The sequence below is a fragment of the Hyla sarda genome, chromosome 1 (genome assembly GCF_029499605.1).
Source record: "Hyla sarda isolate aHylSar1 chromosome 1, aHylSar1.hap1, whole genome shotgun sequence".
Taxonomy (NCBI): Eukaryota; Metazoa; Chordata; class Amphibia; order Anura; family Hylidae; genus Hyla; species Hyla sarda.
This window is the reverse complement of record NC_079189.1, coordinates 159,514,998-159,534,664: the sequence shown is the minus strand read 5'-3', so window position 1 is coordinate 159,534,664 and position 19,667 is coordinate 159,514,998. Positions and strand designations below refer to the sequence as shown.

General features: G+C 42.6%; 1 protein-coding gene across 2 annotated transcripts in view; it reads right to left on the bottom strand.

Moving 5' to 3' along the window:
- The window catches only part of SLC7A11 (solute carrier family 7 member 11), a 290,966-nt gene extending 272,422 nt beyond the window's left edge, over window positions 1-18,544 (bottom strand). For both annotated transcript variants that reach the window (XM_056563367.1, XM_056563370.1), the window contains exon 1: window positions 18,062-18,544. In XM_056563367.1, coding sequence (XP_056419342.1) covers window positions 18,062-18,344 — 283 coding nt within the window. In that variant the 5' untranslated portion in view covers window positions 18,345-18,544. The remainder of the gene's footprint in view (window positions 1-18,061) is intronic.
- Window positions 18,545-19,667: the final 1,123 nt, after the last annotated feature.

Sequence of the window (19,667 nt, the reverse complement as noted above, 5' to 3'; positions counted from 1 at the left end):
GACAAGCACTGCTGTTTTTTATTTTATTAATTTATTTTTTATTTTTTTGAGGATTGGTTGAGGTTTAGGCAGAAAAATCCCCAACAGTAAATAAGTAATTCCATATCCTAATGCTATACAATGACTTGCAATAGCAAAAAATAAATAAATGTTAAAATAACTGTATACAGTAAGTGCTTTGTATAATGAACCTTCAACTTCTAAAGCCTGAAATATTTGCACTCGGCAATCTCATGCACTCCCATAGAGCTGCATTAAGGGAGCATTTCAGCCGCCGCCTTGTGCAATGGTAGACACGCCCCATTCAGGAGGAGAGCCGGGCCACCATACAGGTCTGACACTTATCCCCTATCTTTAGGATAGGGGATACATTTTGTATCCCGGAGTTCTTTTATAAAGAATTTAATCTAATCTTATCTAATCTAATTTAATCTCCAGTTGTTAAATTATGAGTCAGAGGCAGTTCTTTAACCCCTTAAGGACCGGAGGTTTTTCCGTTTTTGCATTTTCGTTTTTTGCTCCTTGCCTTTAAAAAATCATAACTCTTTCAAATTTACACCTAAAAATCCATATGATGGCTTATTTTTTGCGCCACCAATTCTACTTTGTAATGACGTCAGTCATTTTGCCCAAAAATCTATGGTGAAGCGGGAAAAAAAATCATTGTGAGACAAAATTGAAAAAAAAACGCTGTTTTGTAACTTTTGGGGGCTTCCGTTTCTACGTAGTACATTTTTCGGTAAAAATGACACCTGATATGTATTCTGTAGGTCCATACGATTAAAATGATACCCTACTTATATAGGTTTGATTTTGTCGGACTTCTGGAAAAAATCATAACTACATGCAGGAAAATTAATACGTTTAAAATTGTCATCTTCTGACCCCTATAACTTTTTTATTTTTCCGTGTATGGGGCGGTATCAGGGCTCATTTTTTGCGCCGTGATCTGATGTTTTTAACGGTACCATTTTTGCATTGATAGGACTTATTGATTTTATTCATTTTTAAATGATATAAAAAGTGACCAAAAATGCACTATTTTGGACTTTGGAATTTTTTTGCGCGCACGCCATTGACCGAGCGGTTTAATTAAAGATATATTTTTATAATTCGGACATTTCCGCACGCGGTGATAGCACATATGTTTATTTTTATTTTTATTTACACTGTGTTTTTTTTTTTATTGGAAAAGGTGGGTGATTCAAACTTTTAATAGGGGAGGAGTTAAATGATCTTTATTCACTTTTTTTTCACTTTTTTTTTGCAGTGTTATAGGTCCCATAGGGACCTATATCACTGCACACACTGATCTTCTATGTTGATCACTGGTTTCTCATAAGAAACCAGTGATGAACGATTCTGCCGCATGACTGCTCATGCCTGGATCTCAGGCACTGAGCAGTCATTCGGCGATCGGACAGCGAGGAGGCAGGAAGGGGCCCTCCCGCTGTCCTGTCAGCTGTTCAGGATGCCGCGATTAGCCGCGGCTATCCCGAACAGCTCGACTGAGCTAGTCGGGAACTTTCACTTTCACTTTTAGCCGCGCAGCTCAGCTCTGAGCGCGCGGCTAAAGGGTTAATAGCGCGCGGCGCCGCGATCGGCACTGCGCGCTATTAGAGGCGGGTCCCGGCTTCACTATGACGCCGGGCCCGCCATGATATGACGCGGGGTTTCTGTGTAACCCCGCGTTATATCAGAAGAGCAGGACCAAGGACGTACCGGTACGTCCTTGGTCCTTAAGGGGTTAAGTTTTAAGTTGCTACAATTATAGGTATGACCACTCACTATATTCTGTGTTCCTGTGCACTTTTAAGCAGCAGCAGTGCTATTTTTCTTATAACAGGTGTGAGTTCATTAAACACTTGAATAGAAGTGGTTTCTTCAATGCTAAAGATCATTTTACACAAATTGTTGTTCAATTACTTTCTTATTGAGAAGTTAAATACTAACCCTACCTGAAGTTGGACTGCTAATGATCATAATGTGGATAGAGATAAGTAAACTTTTGAAAAGTTTTGCTTTGCGGATATTTGTTTAGTTTGGTGCTAACTGCCGACTGCCACAGAGTTTCCAGGGCAGAATCTGTGCGCCAAAATTTATTTTTTTATTTTGTTTTTAGAATGATTTCCTTTTTTTACAGGAAGAAGACAGGACTACTTCACATCATGAACCAAACAAAGAAGTTATTGTTTTCTACCTTAAGGGTTAATGAAGGGTCCAGGACAAACGTAGTCACTAGTAGACAGTAAAGTGTGTGTTGGCATCACATTTTTCCGGCATCCCAATGTACACCATGACATAGAGCTTGAACGTGATGTGAACCTATACTTATAAAAATAAAACAATAATAGGTTTGAAAAAACTGTCAAAAACACAAAACTTAATTGAACTTTCTCCTATTAGCCCTGTTTTATAAGTGAGCATTGAAATTTGCAAATGATCAAGACTTTGTCTGTGTTTTTAATCAACTCGGTCAACTTGTCTCAGAGGCTTCAGATGCATCAACCCAGAAAAGCAGAGCCGCCTCTGCATAGCTGTGTGAAAGTGAATGGCTTCAAAAGGCTGTGAAATTAAAACAAGTCTAGACTTCAAATGAATAGGCCACTGCTGTTAAACAGCCCACCTCAGCTAAAATTTTAAGTCATCATTGCCACATTCATGAATGCTATTTCCATAATCTGGGTTTTCTTGCTGTCCTTTTTCAAATCCTTGGTGCTATTTCAAGAGTAAATAAAATCACAATTTTCTAATATTCCCAATAAAAAATGTACTGATTCTACATATGTCCTAAATAAATGCCCTTAAACTTAAAATGTTTTTATCCTCTTTTTGGCAAAAAAAAGGAATAGTGGATTGGACTAGCTGAGTGAACACACACCTGTGCTTGATGGACATATGCAGTATAGTCCATATACAAGCTGAAGGATTGTTTTTCTTGTATAGACACATACATAATAATTTAAGAAAACTTTTATTCACTGCCACTACTTATCAAGACTTGAATATAAAGTTTGGCATTAGTCAATGCTATAGAAATACCCTAAAACCTTTTTAACATAAAGTAAATAATTGCTCAAGGTTTATGTATTTAATGCATAATCTCCATAGGAACATGATTTAGAATATAGCACTTCCCATTGTACAGGTATTAAGTTGTAAATCAGGTTAAGAGGAGTTACAAGAGTTCATGCTGTACATGTGAATAAGAGTGGGAGAAATCCTCTTAGGAGAATTATGGCATCAGTTTTCATATACTGTAGCACTTGTATGATAAACACGGTGACTTGAGATGAGCGAATTTTTGGAAAAATTAAATTCACCCGATTTGCCAAATTTTCAGAAAAAAATTGGTTTGTCCGAATTTATTTGCAGCAAAACTGTATTAAAAATGGCTATTTCGGGCCTACAGAGTGCCCCAATAGGGATGCAGAACACTTTGCCTTGCTGTAACACACAAAGGGTGTGTGCTGGGTTAGTGAAATAAGACTGTTATTCAGTATGACATGCAGATTAGAGGCATCACTATTAGAATCACTGATGCAGAGCGGCACAATGACAGAGCCTGGAGGTTGCAACAGTATGAGGAGACAATATAGTTGCTGAATGACACAGCTTGGAGGTGGCGGCAGCATGAGGAGACCATATAGTGCCTGAATGACAAAGCGTGGAGGTTTTGACAGCATGAGGAGACCATATAGTGGCAGAATGACACAGCATGGAGGTGGAGGCAGCATGAGGAGACCATTTAGTGGCTGAATGACACAGCGTGGAGGTGGTGGCAGCATAAGGACACCATATAGTGGCTGAATGACTCAGCCTGGAGTTGGCGGCAGCAAAAGCAGACCATATAGTGCTGAATGACACAGCCTGAAGTGCGCGGCAATAAGGGAATTAATAATGCGAGAGTTGGGCCTCACAGGGGAAGTTTTCACCCCAGCTGTTACAATGAACCACTCTTCCACCTTTTAGAGGTCTGTGCATCACATTAATACTTTGTGATGTAGGTGGCACATGGTTTCCTTTTGTTTGATTTAAAAAAATTATTTGGGTACATATATTTTATCCTAAGAAAAGTTAAGTTTTAGCTAATGCATATCCTAAATACTTACTTGTGGTAAGTATTGTGGTAACCCCTTTTCCACTAACATGCCACCATGCTGACTGCCAATCATGCTACCACCTTGCTGGCTCATCTGCTGCCTCACGGGCAACCTGCAACCCTCTTCTCCTGATGATGATGATGCCCCTTCTGCACCAGGCTCCCAAGTGCAATCGCCTTCATCATCATCGAGTTGTGTCTGCATGTCACTGACGTCCTCAACAGGTTCCTCAACAGTATGTCCTTCAGGAGCATGAACGCTCGCAACACTACCTCCCATGCCACTCTCCTCATCACTACTTTCCCGCCTAATGGAGGATGTCTCCTTCACTTCTTGGCTGAGCAGTAGCTGCTGACCGTCCTCTAGTAGATTGTCCTCACTAAATAGTGGAGCTGAACCAACAGCATAAGATATTTCTGTGGGGGAGGGAACAGCATAGGACAGAGGCAATGGGAGGACAGGGACTGCTCCCGGGCCATGCCAACTGAACCCACCGACTGTTGTCTAGGGGTGTCAGATGTCACTTGTGATGAAGTGGATGACAGTGTTAACCAATCGATAATGGCAGATGGGATGCTGGTCGAGACACGACCGCAAGTTGATACTGGGAGCTCAGACCTCTCGCTACGACTCCTGCTGCCAGTCGCCCCTAGTCTTCTGCAACTTCTGCCTGATGAATTTAGGCCTCTTCCACTCCTCTATGCACGTCCTGGTACTTCTCTGCCTGACATAATTAGTGTGTATAAGAGGGGAGTACAATACGCTCCAGTATGCTTAAAACAGTATTTTCTTACAATACTAGCAGGTGTGTACTTTTGGCTGGCCTTTCACAGTATCTAGGCCCTTAAGACTTTAACTGGAACAAAATGGTACACCACTTAGATGTACGTATGTTGTATGCACTTATGAGAGGAGGACAATGCGCTCCAGTATGCTTAAAAACAGTATTTGTCTACAACACCAGCAGGTGTAAACTTTTGCTTGGCCTTTCATAGTATCTAGGCCATTAAGACTTTAACAGGAACAAAATGGTACACCACTTAGATGTACGTACAGGTTACACTTAATAGAGGACAATACACTTTTATTGCTCAGCTCACCCTAACTGGCTGGCTACTATTAGCTTTTCAGTTGTTGTACACACCAGTGCTGCAGCACACCCAAAGTTGTGTACTACACCCAAAGTTGCACTTTCTCTTTCAATCTCGCTACCTTCCATATCATTGCTTCTAGGCTGGATTTCTGCTTGAGGTGAATCGCTGCTGTAAAAAAGCTTTTCTGTGCAACACACCGCTCTATGTCTGTCTCTCTCTCTCTCTCTCTGCAATATAACGCTAATGTTACTGGGAGGTGAATCACTGCTGTAAAATGTGTTTATTTGCAACATAAACTGCTCTCTGTCTCTCTCTCTCTCTCTCTCTCTGCAATAGAACGCTGATGTAACTGGGAGGTGAATCGCAGCTGTAAACATGCTTTTCTGTGCAACACACACTGCTGTCTGTCCCTTTCTCACTGTAATAGAACACTGATGTGACTGGCCGCAAGATGGCTGACGATTATTTAGGGCTGTGACATCACAGGGGTGGCTGGCTGCTGATAGGCTGCATGCTGCATTTGATTCAGGGTTTTCCCGCATTCCCAGGTTTCCTTGCCCCATGTCCTCACATGTGGATCTGCCATTTTAGATGCCCAGCCCCTGAAGCCTGGACCGCACTAAATTAAGTTTAATGAACTGATATGCGCGCTTGAATTGCGGTGATGTTCGCATTTGTTACGAATCAAATTTTTCCTGAAATTCCTAATGGTGACCCCAGGGCTGGATTAACGTAGGGGTGTATGGAGCTGCAGCTCCAGGCCCCTACATTGAAATAGGAAAAGAGGCCCACATAGGCAGACCATTGCCGGCCTGCACCCAAGAACACTGACTAAAATAATCAAATAGCCAGCGCTGCAAGCAAAGATTACCCAGGCTGACCCTTTGCAAAACTCATGGCTCAGGTGACAGGTAACGTGATAAATGGGCATCCTGTACACTGCTGTATGTCTTCTCGTTGCCCTGCTGTTAAATGGAAGCCTGCTGGTTCCAGGAATGGCATTAGGGCAGTACAGGCCGTACAGCCATTTTGGGCCCAGTTGATTTAAAAAAAATTAAGGGGCTCATTGCTACCACCACCCTCCCCCCTTAATATCAGGGGCGTAGTATGAGGAGCATGTCCCCCAGGTACAAGGAGGAATCTGTCACCTGTGCAAAGCATAGGTGGGGTTAACCTGTTAAGGACCCAGGGTGTACCTGTACGTCCTGAGTCCGCTCCCATTCTATAACGAGAAAACACTGATCAATGTAAAAGATCAGTGTGTGCAGTGTTATAGGTCCCTATGAAAGCTATAACACTGCAAAAAATAAGTGAAAAAAAAGTGAATAAAGATCATTTAACCCCTTCCCTAATAAAAGTTTGAATCACCCACCTTTTCTCATAAAAAAAAACTGTGTAAATGAAAATAAACATATGTGGTATCGCTGCGTGCGTAAATGTCCGAATTATAAAAATATATAATTAATTAAAACGCATGGTCAATGGCGTATGCGTGAAAAAATTCCAAAGTCCAAAATAAATAAGTCCGATCAATACAAAATTGGTACCGATATAAACTTCAGATCACGGAGCAAAAAATGAGCCCTTATACCGCCCCATACTAGTAAAAATAAAAAAGTTATAGGATTCAGAAGATGACAATTTTAAACGTATACATTTTCCTGCATGTAGTTATGATTTTTTTCAGAAGTATGACAAAATCAAACCTACATAAGTAAGGTATCATTTTAATCGTATGGATCTACAAAATAAAGAGAAGGTATAATTTTTTCCCAAAATTTACAAAATGGTGTTTTTTTTTTCAATTTTGTCTCAGAATGAATTTTTTTTCCATTTCGCCGTAGATTTTTGGGTAAAATGACGGACTTCATTACAAAGTAGAATTGGTGGCGCAAAAAATAAGCCATCATATGGATTTTTAGGTGCAAAATTGAAAGAGTTATGATTTGTTAAAGGGTACCTCTCATCAAAAAAACTTTTGATATATTATAGATTAATGTATGCAGAATAACTTCACAATTGTATGTTATTAAAAAATATGCTTCTTTCTATTTAATTTTCCACTTTGAAGAAATGACCACTAGGGGTCTCCCTACCAGTCCTGGCAGCAAGCATTTCAGACTCATGCTGGAGTCCTAAACACTACGAGCTGCCAGTCTGCTTTGTTCACAAAGGAGAACACTCAGAGCTGCCAGGGTGCTTTGTTCACAGCCTGTTTGGCCGTGAACAAAGCAGGCTGGCAGCTCTGAGTGTTTAGGACTCCAGCATGAGTCAGAAATGCTTGCTGACGGACTGATCGGGAAAAATACAATAGAAAGAAGCGTATTTTTCATTAACATGCTATTGGAAAGTTATTCAACATTCATTAATCTAAAATATATCAAAAGTTTATTTGATGAGAGGTACCCTTTAAAGGTAAGGAGGAAAAAACGAAAATGCAAAAACGGAAAAACCCCGGGTCCTTAAAGGGGTACTCCGGTGAAAACCTTTTTTCTATTAAATCAACTGGTGGCAGAAAGTTAAACATATTTGTAAATTACTTCTATTAAAAAATCTTAATCCTTCCTGTACTTATTAGCTGCAGAATACTACAGAGGAAATTCTTTTCTTTTTGGAATGCTCTCTGATGACATAATAATAAAACACTTTATTTATTCTTGTCCTTAGTGGGATTTGAACCCAAGCCTCCAGCACTGCTAACCACTGAGCCACCATGCTGCCCTTAGCAAACATCTGCTATGCATGGTTGCTAAAATGGACAGAGACGTCAGCAGAGAGCACTGTGCTCGTGATGTCATCAGTGTTCCAAAAATAAAGGAATTTCCTCTGTAGCATTCAGGAGCTAATAAGTACTGGAAGGATTAAAAATTTTTAATAGAAGTAATTTACAAATATGTTTAACTTTCTGCTACCAGTTGATTTAAAAGAAAAAAGGTTTTCACCAGAGTACCCCTTTAATGGGTTAACCCCTTAACGACGCAGGACGTATATTTACGTCCTGCGCCGGCTCCCGCGATATGAAGCGGGATCGCGCCACGATCCCGCATCATATCGCGTCGGTCCCGGCGCTCATCAACGGCCGGGACCCGCGGCTAATACCACACATCGCCGATTGCGGCGATGTGTGGTATTAACCCTTTAGAAGCGGTGATCAAAGCTGACTGCCGTTTCTAAAGCGAAAGTGAAAGTGACCCGGCTGCTCAGTCGGGCTGTTCGGGACCGCCGCGGTGAAATCGCGGCATCCCGAACAGCTGACAGGACACCGGGAGGGCTCTTACCTGCCTCCTCGGTGTCCGATCGGCGAATGACTGCTCCGTGCCTGAGATCCAGGCAGGAGCAGTCAAGCGCCGATAACACTGATCACAGGCGTGTTAATACACGCCTGTGATCTGTGTAAAAGATCAGTGTGTGCAGTGTTATAGGTCCCTATGGGACCTATAACACTGCAAAAAAAAATTTTAAAAAAAAGTGTTAATAAAGGTAATTTAACCCCTTCCCTAATAAAAGTTTGAATCACCCCCCTTTTCCCATAAAAAAAATAAAACAGTGCAAAAAAAATAAAAATAAACGTATGTGGTATCGCCGCGTGCGTAAATGTCCGAACTATAAAAATATATCATTAATTAAACCGTACGGTCAATGGCGTACGCGCAAAAAAAATTCCAAAGTCAAAAAAAGCGCATTTTTGGTCACTTTTTATACCATTAAAAAATGAATAAAAAGTGATCAAAAAGTCAGATCAAAACAAAAATCATACCGATAAAAACTTCAGATCACGGCGCAAAAAAATTGTACTCATACCGCCCTATACGTGGAAAAATAAAAAAGTTATAGGGGTCAGAAGATGACATTTTTAAACGTATACATTTTCCTGCATGTAGTTGGGACTCGGCCACACGTCATTCTAGCTGGGCGGAGGAGCCGCCCGGCTCATGAATATTCATGAACTTATCCTCATGCGCGGTCCTCCCCACCAGACCTTGAAAAAGGAGTTAGACTACGAGGATAAGGTCATGAATATTCATGAGCCGGACGGCAGCTCCGCCCAGCTAGAATGACGTGTGGCCGAGTTCCAGATGATAACAACTCCCACTGAGTCCCAAGCCAGGGAATAACAGAAAACTAAAAATATAGATATCTGAAGAACCGCTGAACCATTTTTAACCAGGTAAGAAGCGTTTTAATCAGGATCACCCGCACTACAAGCCTGTGTAACAGGTTTAGTGCGGGTGATTCTGATGACAGATTTCCTTTAAGGGGTTAAAGACCTTCCTGTGACTCACATGATGTTGTAGGTCCTACAACACTGTGCACAGGAAGATGCAGGCAAGTAAGCTATGTGTATAAAGGATGTCTTGTATGTGTGTGTAAGTATGTCTTGTCCTCCAGTCACCTCCAGAGCTGCACTCCTTCTTCTGCTGTTACAACATGTTTTATCCTCTAGTCACCTTCAGAGCTGCAGTCACTATCTGCAGTTACATCATGTCTTATCCTCTAGTCACTTCCAGAGCTGCAGTCACTATTTTGTTATTACATCTTGTCTTATCATCCAAGTCACCTCCAGAGCTGCACTCACTATTCTACTGTTACATTATGTCATATCCTCCAGTCACCTCCAGAGCTGCACTCTTTATTCCGCTCTTACATCATTTCTTATACACTAGTCACATCCACACCCTACACAGCACAAAAACAAAAATAAGATTTTATTTTTAAATACATTGTATGTACCCCCAATATGACTACCACAGAAAGCATGCCCTAAGACAACTATATTTACGAAAAATGTTGTGCATACAGTGGGGGTAAAGCAAAATTGCAACATTATACGTACACAATAGGGACTGGTAAGAGCATGTATAAGAACCCTCCAGCAGTAAGGGTCCCCAAAACTTCTTATGGCAAGCCTGGCTGGTGATGTGCACAATTAGAAATGTTAACTTGTAGAGCCCGGAGAGTAGTGTTGAGCGCGAATATTTGAATATTTTTCGTGAATATCGGCACTTTACGATTTTGCAAATATTTAGAATATCGCAAATTATATTTGTTATGACGAATATCCTTTTCTTTTTTTTTCACAGTACACATCACAATGATGTGTACTGTGTAAATAAAAAGTGATCATCCCTCCCTGCTTCCGGCTTGTGGTCCAAAGAAGGCGAATATGCAAATCGGCACTTCCAGAGGACACTGATCCCTCCCTTCTTTAAGTTTGTGGGCCAATGAAAAGGATGCAAATACAGTTGTCAGAGGTTAGCAACATCCCTAGCAACCAATGGGAAAGTAGTTAGTTGAAAGATATAATCGCGCATGCGCATTGTGCAAATTTTATCACAAATTTTGCATGGAAAAAGAAGTGAACGAATATGCGAAATTCGCAAATATAGGATGAATATTCATCCTAATATTCACGAAATATTGCAAATTCGAATATGGCCTAAGCCGCTCATCACTACTGATGTCGCGAACATAAAATGTTTGGTTCACAAACGGCGACCGCAAACTTCCGCAAATGTTCGCGAACCGGGTGAACCGCCATTGACTTCAATGGGCAGGTGAATTTTAAAACCCACAGGGACTCTTTCTGCAAACAATAGTGATTTAAAAGTTGTTTCAAGGGGACTAACACCTGGACTGTGGCGTGCTGGAGCGGGATCCATGGCAAAACTCCCATGGAAAATTACATAGTTGATGCAGAGTCTGGTTTTAGGGTACGTTCCCACACGGCATATTTTGCTGCGTATTTGCTGCGTATTTGGTGCTGCGTATTTTCCTACCCATTGACTTCAACAGAGAAAATAAAATACGCAGCAGCAAATACGCAGCAAATACGCCGTGTGGGAATGTACCCTAAATCCATAAAGGGCATAAATCACCTATTATTCCTAAATTCTTTGGAATACCGTGTTTTAGCCCCCTTTAGGCAGCACATAGAGCCCCCCTTTAGGCATCACATAGTTATATCCCCCCTTTAGGCAGCACATAGATTCCCCCATATTAGGCAGCACATAGTTTGAGCCCCCCTTTAGGCAGCACATAGGTAGAGCCTCCCTTTAGGCAGCACATAGAGCCCCCTTTAGGCAGCACATAGTTAGATCCCCCCTTTAGGCATCACATAGTTAGATCCCCCCTTTAGGCAGCACATAGTTAGATCCCCCCTTTAGGCAGCACATAGATTCCCCCATGTTAGGCAGCACATAGCTAGAGCCCCCCTTTAGGCAGCACATAGATTCCCCCATATTAGGCAGCACATAGTTAGAGCCCCCCTTTAGGCAGAACTGGTTTTATTTCACAGCCAAAAAAGGTATTTTTTTTATTTTATTTGAACAACTGTCACACCAAATGTTATTTGCACTAGTGTGACAATGAGAAAAAAAGGTTGCCAGCGGAGTTTCCCTTTTAAGCAGAGGTCCCCAACCAGGGTTCCTCCAGCAGTTGCAAGACACACGGACTGAACTTATAGCCCTTTTAATACTGTAGTTAGTTGCTTGAAGGAAATTACGTTTTACACCGGAGTACCCCTTTTAACCAGCGGTTCTATCCAAATCAGGGTGCCTCCAGCTGTTGCAAGACACACGGACTGAACTTATAGCCCTTTTAATACTGTAGTTAGTTGCTTGAAGGAACTTAAGTTTTACACTGGAGTACCCCTTTTAACCAGCGGTTCCCTCCCAACCAGGGTGCCTCCAGCTGTTGCAAGACATAGGGACTGATATTTGAGCCCTAAAAAGGGCTTTTTTGGGTGCTGTCCTTAAAGCAGATGTTAGACTAGGTTCGCCGGGAACTGTTCGCTGGCGAACAATTTGCGACATCTCTACTCATCACTACCAGAGAAATTTGGTGATTCAAGACCACAGTGGCTTCTGTGACAGACCCAATGAGGATTCTGTCCCAAACACTAGGTAAATCAGTTAGCATGAGCTCAGCTATTATAAACCAATATGCCATTCAGGAGCATGGAAAAGTTAGGTGACAATTTCTTACCTAGCTTGTCTATGCTCCTAAATGGCATATCAGCTCATAATAGGTCAGCCATTATAAGCTGATATGCCTATAAGCAGATATACCATCCTGGAACATGGAAAAGCTAGATGACGATTTCTCACCTAGTTTTTACATGCTCCTGAATGGCATATCTGCTTCTAATAGGTCATCTATTATAAACACATGTGCCTGTAAGCTAATATGACATTATTTAGCATGTAAAAGCTAGGCATCAATTTCTCACCTAGCTTTTCCATGATCCTAAACAGCATATCTGCTTATAATAGGTCAGATATTATAACAGATATGCCTATAAGCAAATATGGTATTCAGGGGCATGAAAAAGCTTGGCATCAATTTCTCACCTAGCTTTTCCATGATCCTAAACTGCATATATGCTTATAATAGGTCAGATATGCCTATAAGCAAATATGGTATTCAGGGGCATGAAAAAGCTAGGCAATCATTTCTCACCTAGCTTTTTCATGCTCTTGAATGTTATATCTGCTTATAATAGGTCAGCTGTAATAAACAAATATGCCTATAAGCAAATATGGCATTCGGGAGAATGAAAAAGCTAGGTGACAATTTCTCACCTAGCTTTTCTATGCCCTTGAATGACATCTCTGCTTTTAACAGATCAGCTATTATAAACGTATATGCTACTCAGGAGCATGAAAAAGCTAAGTGTGAATAGCTTTTCCATGCTCCTGAATGACATATCTTCTTATAGCTGTGCCACTTTATGCACTAATTAACTCCTTGGGGATGGGGGGGGGGGCATATAGTATACAGATATCTATATAGTTGGCTGTATATGTATACTGTGGACAGAGATGTCCACTTACCCTCCTGGTCCAGTGTAGCCCCAACTCTAGTGATGACGTCTCTAGAGGCCGAGCTACAACCAAGAGCCAGGGTGGTAAGGATGGCTCTGTTCACATTATTCATTATTACAATGCCTTTCTGTTTTCATTTTCTATATTTCTATAAAAAGGCTCATCAAAATCTTTAGCACTAGGCACATGATGCTCTTAATCCAGCCCTGGGTGAACCAAGGCTTTATTTCAGGTCTATATTATTCATTTTGGTGTGATTTTGTCCCTGGACCATAGACCAGTACTGTGAGTCAAGTGTCTAGGTCAACTGATGGGGTATCATGGGTCCCATGAAGTATGCATACATTTGGTTGACTTTCAGGGATGTGAGACATTTATGGTCAAAAAGGCCAAATAAACTTCCTCTGCTAAAGGGGACATCTTAGATGGCTTGTTATCAAATGGAATTTCAATACAAAATATAGTTACATATTCTTTGGATGCTGTATATCCCATTTATTGGATTAAAGTAGCTGGAGCTGTTATTTGGTCACTGTATATAGAAACATAAAAACATAGAATGTGCCGGCAGTTGACAACCATTTGGCCATCTAGTCTGCCCAAAAATCTGAATCTTATCAATAGTCCCTGTCCCTATCTTATATGAAGGATAGCCTAATGCTTATCCCATAAAGGCTTAAACTCCTTCACTGTATTTGCAGCGACCACTTCTGCAGGAAGGCTATTCCATGCATCCACTACTCTCTCAGTAATACTTCCTGATATTACTGCATAAACCTTTGCCCCTCTAATTTAAAATGATGTCCTCTCGTGGTAGTTTTTCTTCTTTTAAATATACCCTCCTCCTTTTACGTGTGGATTCCCCTTATGTATTTAAAGGGGTTATCCAGCATAAGATGATTTTAGTACGTATCTGGCAGACAGTAATGGAAATGCTTTGGAAGGATCTGCGTTTGTCTTGGGCTAAATGGCTATGCTGTGAGATTACCAGAACACTGTGGCTAGCTTTCTCCGAATTTGTATTTCCTGTTTTCAATTTTATTGTTTGCCCACAAATCCCATGATACCATTTTCCTCCTTCCCACACATCAGCTACCCCACCCATTGAAACATAAATGAGCTGCAGACCTGTGGTTTTCAATCAGAGTGCCTCCAGCTGTTACATTACTTGCAGATTGCTCTCTCCACCCATTGAAGCAGACAGGCTCCCTATCATCAGCTGACTAGTATCCATATGCCCCCGTTTTAAAGTCTTTAAGGACTGAGGGCGTATTGATACACCCGTGGGAATTCCGGTCCCCGCGGCTAGCCGGTTGGGGACCGGACCGGAATGTCTGCTGAAATCATTCAGCAGGCATCCCGGCACATCGCCGAGGGGGGTCCTGAGACTCCCCCATGTCGGCGATCGTAGGAAATTGCATGTCAATTCAGACATGCGATTTTCTGCTATTCCGGGCTGATCGGGTCTCTGGTGACCCGATTGCCCGAAAAATAGGGATAATCGGAGCTGTCAGTGACAGCCCTGATCATCCTAAGGGATAGGAGCGAGGTTGCAGTGCTGCAACCTCCTCCTATCCCCTGCCATTAGTCAGCACAGAGTACTGACCAATGGCAGTGGCAGACGGGGGGTTGCCATGGAAACCCCCCGCTCTGCCCATCCCTGGATGTCGGGCAGAACGGGGGGAGAAGATGCTGTGGGGCATTTTTTAGGCTAAATTTTTTTGCCTAAAGTCTATCTGCGTGTTATATGCCGATAAGCCGCTGCAGTTCAATGATTTAAAGCGGGCGCTTTAAATCAATGAACTGCAGCGGCTTTTGCAGGTGCAGAGACCTGCCGTCGCTGCTGGCTTCTCTGTCCCTGCCTGTCCTGGGGTCTAGAGCCCTGCTGCCACTGCTTCTCTCCCCCTGGCTATCCATGCCGCTGCCCCTTCTCTCCCCCTGGCTATCTGTGCCGCTGCCCCATTGCCGGCACCAATAGCCAAGGGGAGAGAAGCGGCGCCGGCAATGGGGCAGCGGCGCTGATAACCAGGGGGAGAGAAGGGCCAGCGGCACCCATTGCCAGCGCTACTGCCCCATTGCCTCCCCATCCCCAGTTGTATAATTACCTGTTGCCGGGGTCCACTCCGCGCTGCTTTTGGCCTCCGTTGTGGCGTCCCCTGTGTCGTTGCTATGCGCTGCACGGCACGGTGCAATGACTCAGGGGACACCACACTGGAGGCCAGAAGCAGCGCGGACCCGACCCCGGCAACAGGTAATTATACAGCCGGGGATGGGGGAGGCAATGGGAGCCGCTGCCCCTTCTCTCCCCCTGGCTATCGGCGCCGCTGCCCCATTGCCGGCGCTGCTTCTCTCCCCCTGGCTATCGGCGCCAACAATGCGGCACCGATAGCCAGGGGGAGAGAAGGGGCAGCAGCGCCGATAGCCAGGGGAGAGAAGCGGCGGCAGCAGGGCTCTAGACCCCAGGAAAGGCAGGGGGAGAGAAGCCAGCAGTGACGGCCTCTCTCCCCCTGCCTTTCCTTGGGGCTTCTGCGGGGTCATAAACAGTGTATCGGGGTATACACATTCACACACACGCACCCTCATTTTCCCAAGGATATTTGGGTAAAAAACTTTTTTTACCCAAATATCCTTGGTAAAATGAGGATGCGTGTTATAGGCCGGTGAGTGGCATACCCTGATAAATACGGTACTGTGAATTTTAAAATAGTCTGAGCTTGTATCAGTATAAGTCCTATTTGCATCACATCAGTGCTCTCCATTACCGGTATATGTCAGATTATCATCAAAAGGTATTCAGACTTATACCATAGCGTATACTCTGTCATAGCCTTTGACTACATTTGGTTTCCTTTATTTTGGTATACAGTAACCCCCCGACATGCGATGGCCCCGACATATCATAAAATCGACATACGATGGCCTCTCAGAGGCCATCGCATGTCGATGTCAGCATCGACATACAATGCTTTTATATGTCGGGGCCATCGCATTAACTGCTATCCGACAGCGCAAAATGCTTAAGCTGCTGTCGGATAGCAGTTTAAGCATCCCTGGCAGGTTCGCTTACCTATTCCCGCTGCTCCGGGTCCACTTCGCGATCCTCCGGTGTCTTGCGCATCTTCTCCAGGGTCTGGGCCTCGCTTTCCTGCGTTGTTGTTACGTCACTACGCACGCCGCGCCGACGCAGCAGCGTAATAACGTCACCAGAAAGCGAGGCCTGGACCCTGCAGAAGATGCGGAAGAAGCCGGAGGATCGCGAAGAAGACACCGGAGCAGCGGGACAGCATCGGGAGCCCCTGGGACAGCATCGGGAGCGATGAGGACCTGGTCCGGAGCGGCGGGGACAGGTGAGTACAGCTTCCTATACTTTATATTGCACGGATCCCTCAACATACGATGGATTCGACAAACAATGGGTCGTTTGGAACGAATTACCATAGTATGTTGAGGGACCACTGTATATATTATCTGCAGTCCATTAAATCCATCACTGTCTGACATACATTCCCTCATGGCTATGGCTAATCCACGGCTGCATTGGGTGGTTGGAGAGCAATGTAGAAGACATTTACTGAAAGAATGCTATCAACCTACCCACTCCATCATAGCCATGCCCACTGGAGACCATGTGCCACATGGAATTTTAGGAAAAGTCAGAGACAACAATAAAATAAAAATATAAACTTGAATTACAGCACTTCCGTGAAATGTTCAACATAAAAAAATATATATACAAATACTTCAAAAATTCATAACTACAAGAGTTATCCAAGATTAAATGTTAGTGGATATCTAGTTGAATGAATGGTGTACAACCTCTGAGACCTCCATTAAGCATGACAATGTACAATACCCCAAGTGAATGGAGTGGCAGCACACATGCCTGGCCACAGCACCATTTACTATAAATGGGACTTCCACACATAGGGCAAGTTTAGGAATTGACAAGAAGTCCCATTTGGAAGCAATGGAATGGTAACCTAGCATGAGACTGCCACTTCATTCACTTGGGGGGATTTATCGTTGCCATCCTGACATTTCATTGGCTGAAATTCGGCGCAAACGTTAAAAAAACGCAAATCCATACCACCTCTGCCTTACCTTAGAAAAATTACACCCTACAGCAAGTTCTGAGGCGATATTTCATTTTTTGATAAATATGGCGTACATAATCCCTAAACACAGCAAAAAAAGAAATAAAAAAGCCTGTGAAGTGGCTGAACACAGACACATATTCATAAATCTCCCCCTTGGTGTACAAATGAAGTCCAAAATTGCTATAAATGGTGATCCATGGGGTTAGACCCTCACCAATTAGCCAGTTATGCCTTTTAAATGGGTACTCTGCCCCTAGACATCTTATCCCCTATTCAATGGATGGCCGCAGGGGAACTCTGTGATCAGACATCTTATCCCCTATCCTTTGGATACTAACGTACTACAGGTAAATACACAATCTGCTGTAGGTACACACAATTACACAGCATGTCTAGTGTTATTTCTTTCTCCCCATAAAGAACCTTCAAACTAAATTTCTAGAATGACTGCAGTTAAAGAACTTGGCAAGGAGTGGGTTAATATAACAAAGGTAAGAGCTAGTATTTACTGACACACCCTCCATACGTCACACTAATAGCAGTTCACACTGTAAGGAACAGATGTACACACACTCTTCTACATATATATATATGAACACATGCATCTCACACAAAGGCCGTCCCTATGGATTTGTCAATCTCACGAACATCTGGCATGAAATTAATTCAACAAGATATTAACACGAAGCAAAAGAAATTCAATTAACCATAACTTAATCATTGTATAAATAAAATATAAAGCGTAATAGGATTAGCTAAAGTCACTTAAAGTCACTAAATATTACATTGTTTCATGTCCTTCAGGCTACTAGAAGTTGCAAATGACTTTTTTTTTTATTACAGCAGAGTTACTGAATGTTAGGTTGAGTAGATTCCCAATGACATATGTGCAGTAATAGTTCACATGTACAACATAATCATAGATATTGCAAGCTGGTGCTTACCAAAAAGAGAAAGAATGCCACACGCAGTCCAAACCGTTAAGGACATTCCAATGCTGCCGGTGTGCTGTAGGATTCCTTTAGGGGAGATAAAAATCCCAGCTCCTATGATAGTTCCGATTATTAAAGAGATTCCTCGTAGCAAGGTCACCTTTTTTTTCAGCACCACCTTTCCTGTCTTGTCCTGTTCTTTGTCCTTTTTTGATGGTAACATGTCCTGTGATTCCTTCTCAAGGAAGCAGTTTCCTCTGGATATCATGGCCACTTCGGCAGATTTCTTATACATGGTTGAAAGGACTGTGGCATCAAAGTGAGACAGAGATAAAGTGCTGTGCAGGTAAAAGTTGTCTTTACTTCTCCAATATGATTTGTAATGTAAACTTTCTACAACTGGTAGCTGCTCAGTAACACCTGCTGCCTCTCTGCCCTATCATTGGAGACCAAGTCAGCTTCCTCATGGGTTTGATGATTTGTACAGCATTTAGGCTGCTGTCACACCGGGTTATTGCTGCCTAGTGATGATGCAAATTCCCCAGGTTTGCATCAGCTACAAGTAGTAAAAAAAAAACTTTGCATTACTCAGCAGTTCTCCTTACAGAGAAGCGTGTTGCTCAAGGAAAAAGTTGATCTTCTTACACAAAATCTGAAGGAGTAACAGGAACTCCTGTTCTTATAAGCAGATCATTGTGACTTGCAAAACTGCTTTAGGCTAGAGAACAAAGCCTATTTACACACATGCTGTCTCGTAAAGGTTTGCTATCTCTGATTCATTTTAGTCGCATTACACACTAGGGTGTCTGCTCACAATGACTATGCACACAGCAAGGAATCAAAGTTATAGTAGTTATTCCATATGCAGAGAGGAAGTGGAAAGATCAGGGAAATCCAGTGCAGTTGATATTTCTTCATTCACCTCAATAAGGTGCAAACAACTCCACTTCCGATATCCCCCCCCACACCGTCGCTCTATACATTATACTCAATATTAATGTTAAAGCAGCACTAGTGTTCAATGACAGAACATCTCTTCATCATTAAAGCATACTTGAAAGACCCCAAACAAAAAAATAATAACATGTTACTCAGTACCTTATCCTGACCAACTCATTTTTATGCCTCGATCGCCTAGATTTATTATAAAAATCCTCTTAAGGGAAGGGGGTCTTTCCCTTCTTGTGGTGGTGGGAGGTGATTGGTACGTCTGCTCATGCAGCCTTGTACATGAGTGATATCCTGTCCATGACTCATGGACAAGCTGATGCTGCTGCAGGACTGTTTTGTGTTCCAGTAGATATGGGGACCCCTAGTGATAAGATTTTCAAGAGCTGTTTATTTAGAAAAATAAAAATTTAAAAAATAAATAAATAAACAACCATAATACAAAAGGTCTTTAACCCCTTAAGAACCAGGCCCATTTTGTCCTTAAGGACCAGACCAATTTTTTTTTTGCATTTTCGTTTTTTCCTCCTTGCCTCCTAGCACTGATCAGTGTTATCGGTGATCTTCTGCTCTGGTCTGCTCGATCTCAGATCAGAGCAGAAGACCCTGGGAGAAAGCCGGAGCCAGGTTAGGGGACCTCCGGCCGCCATGCTGGATGATCGGATCCCTG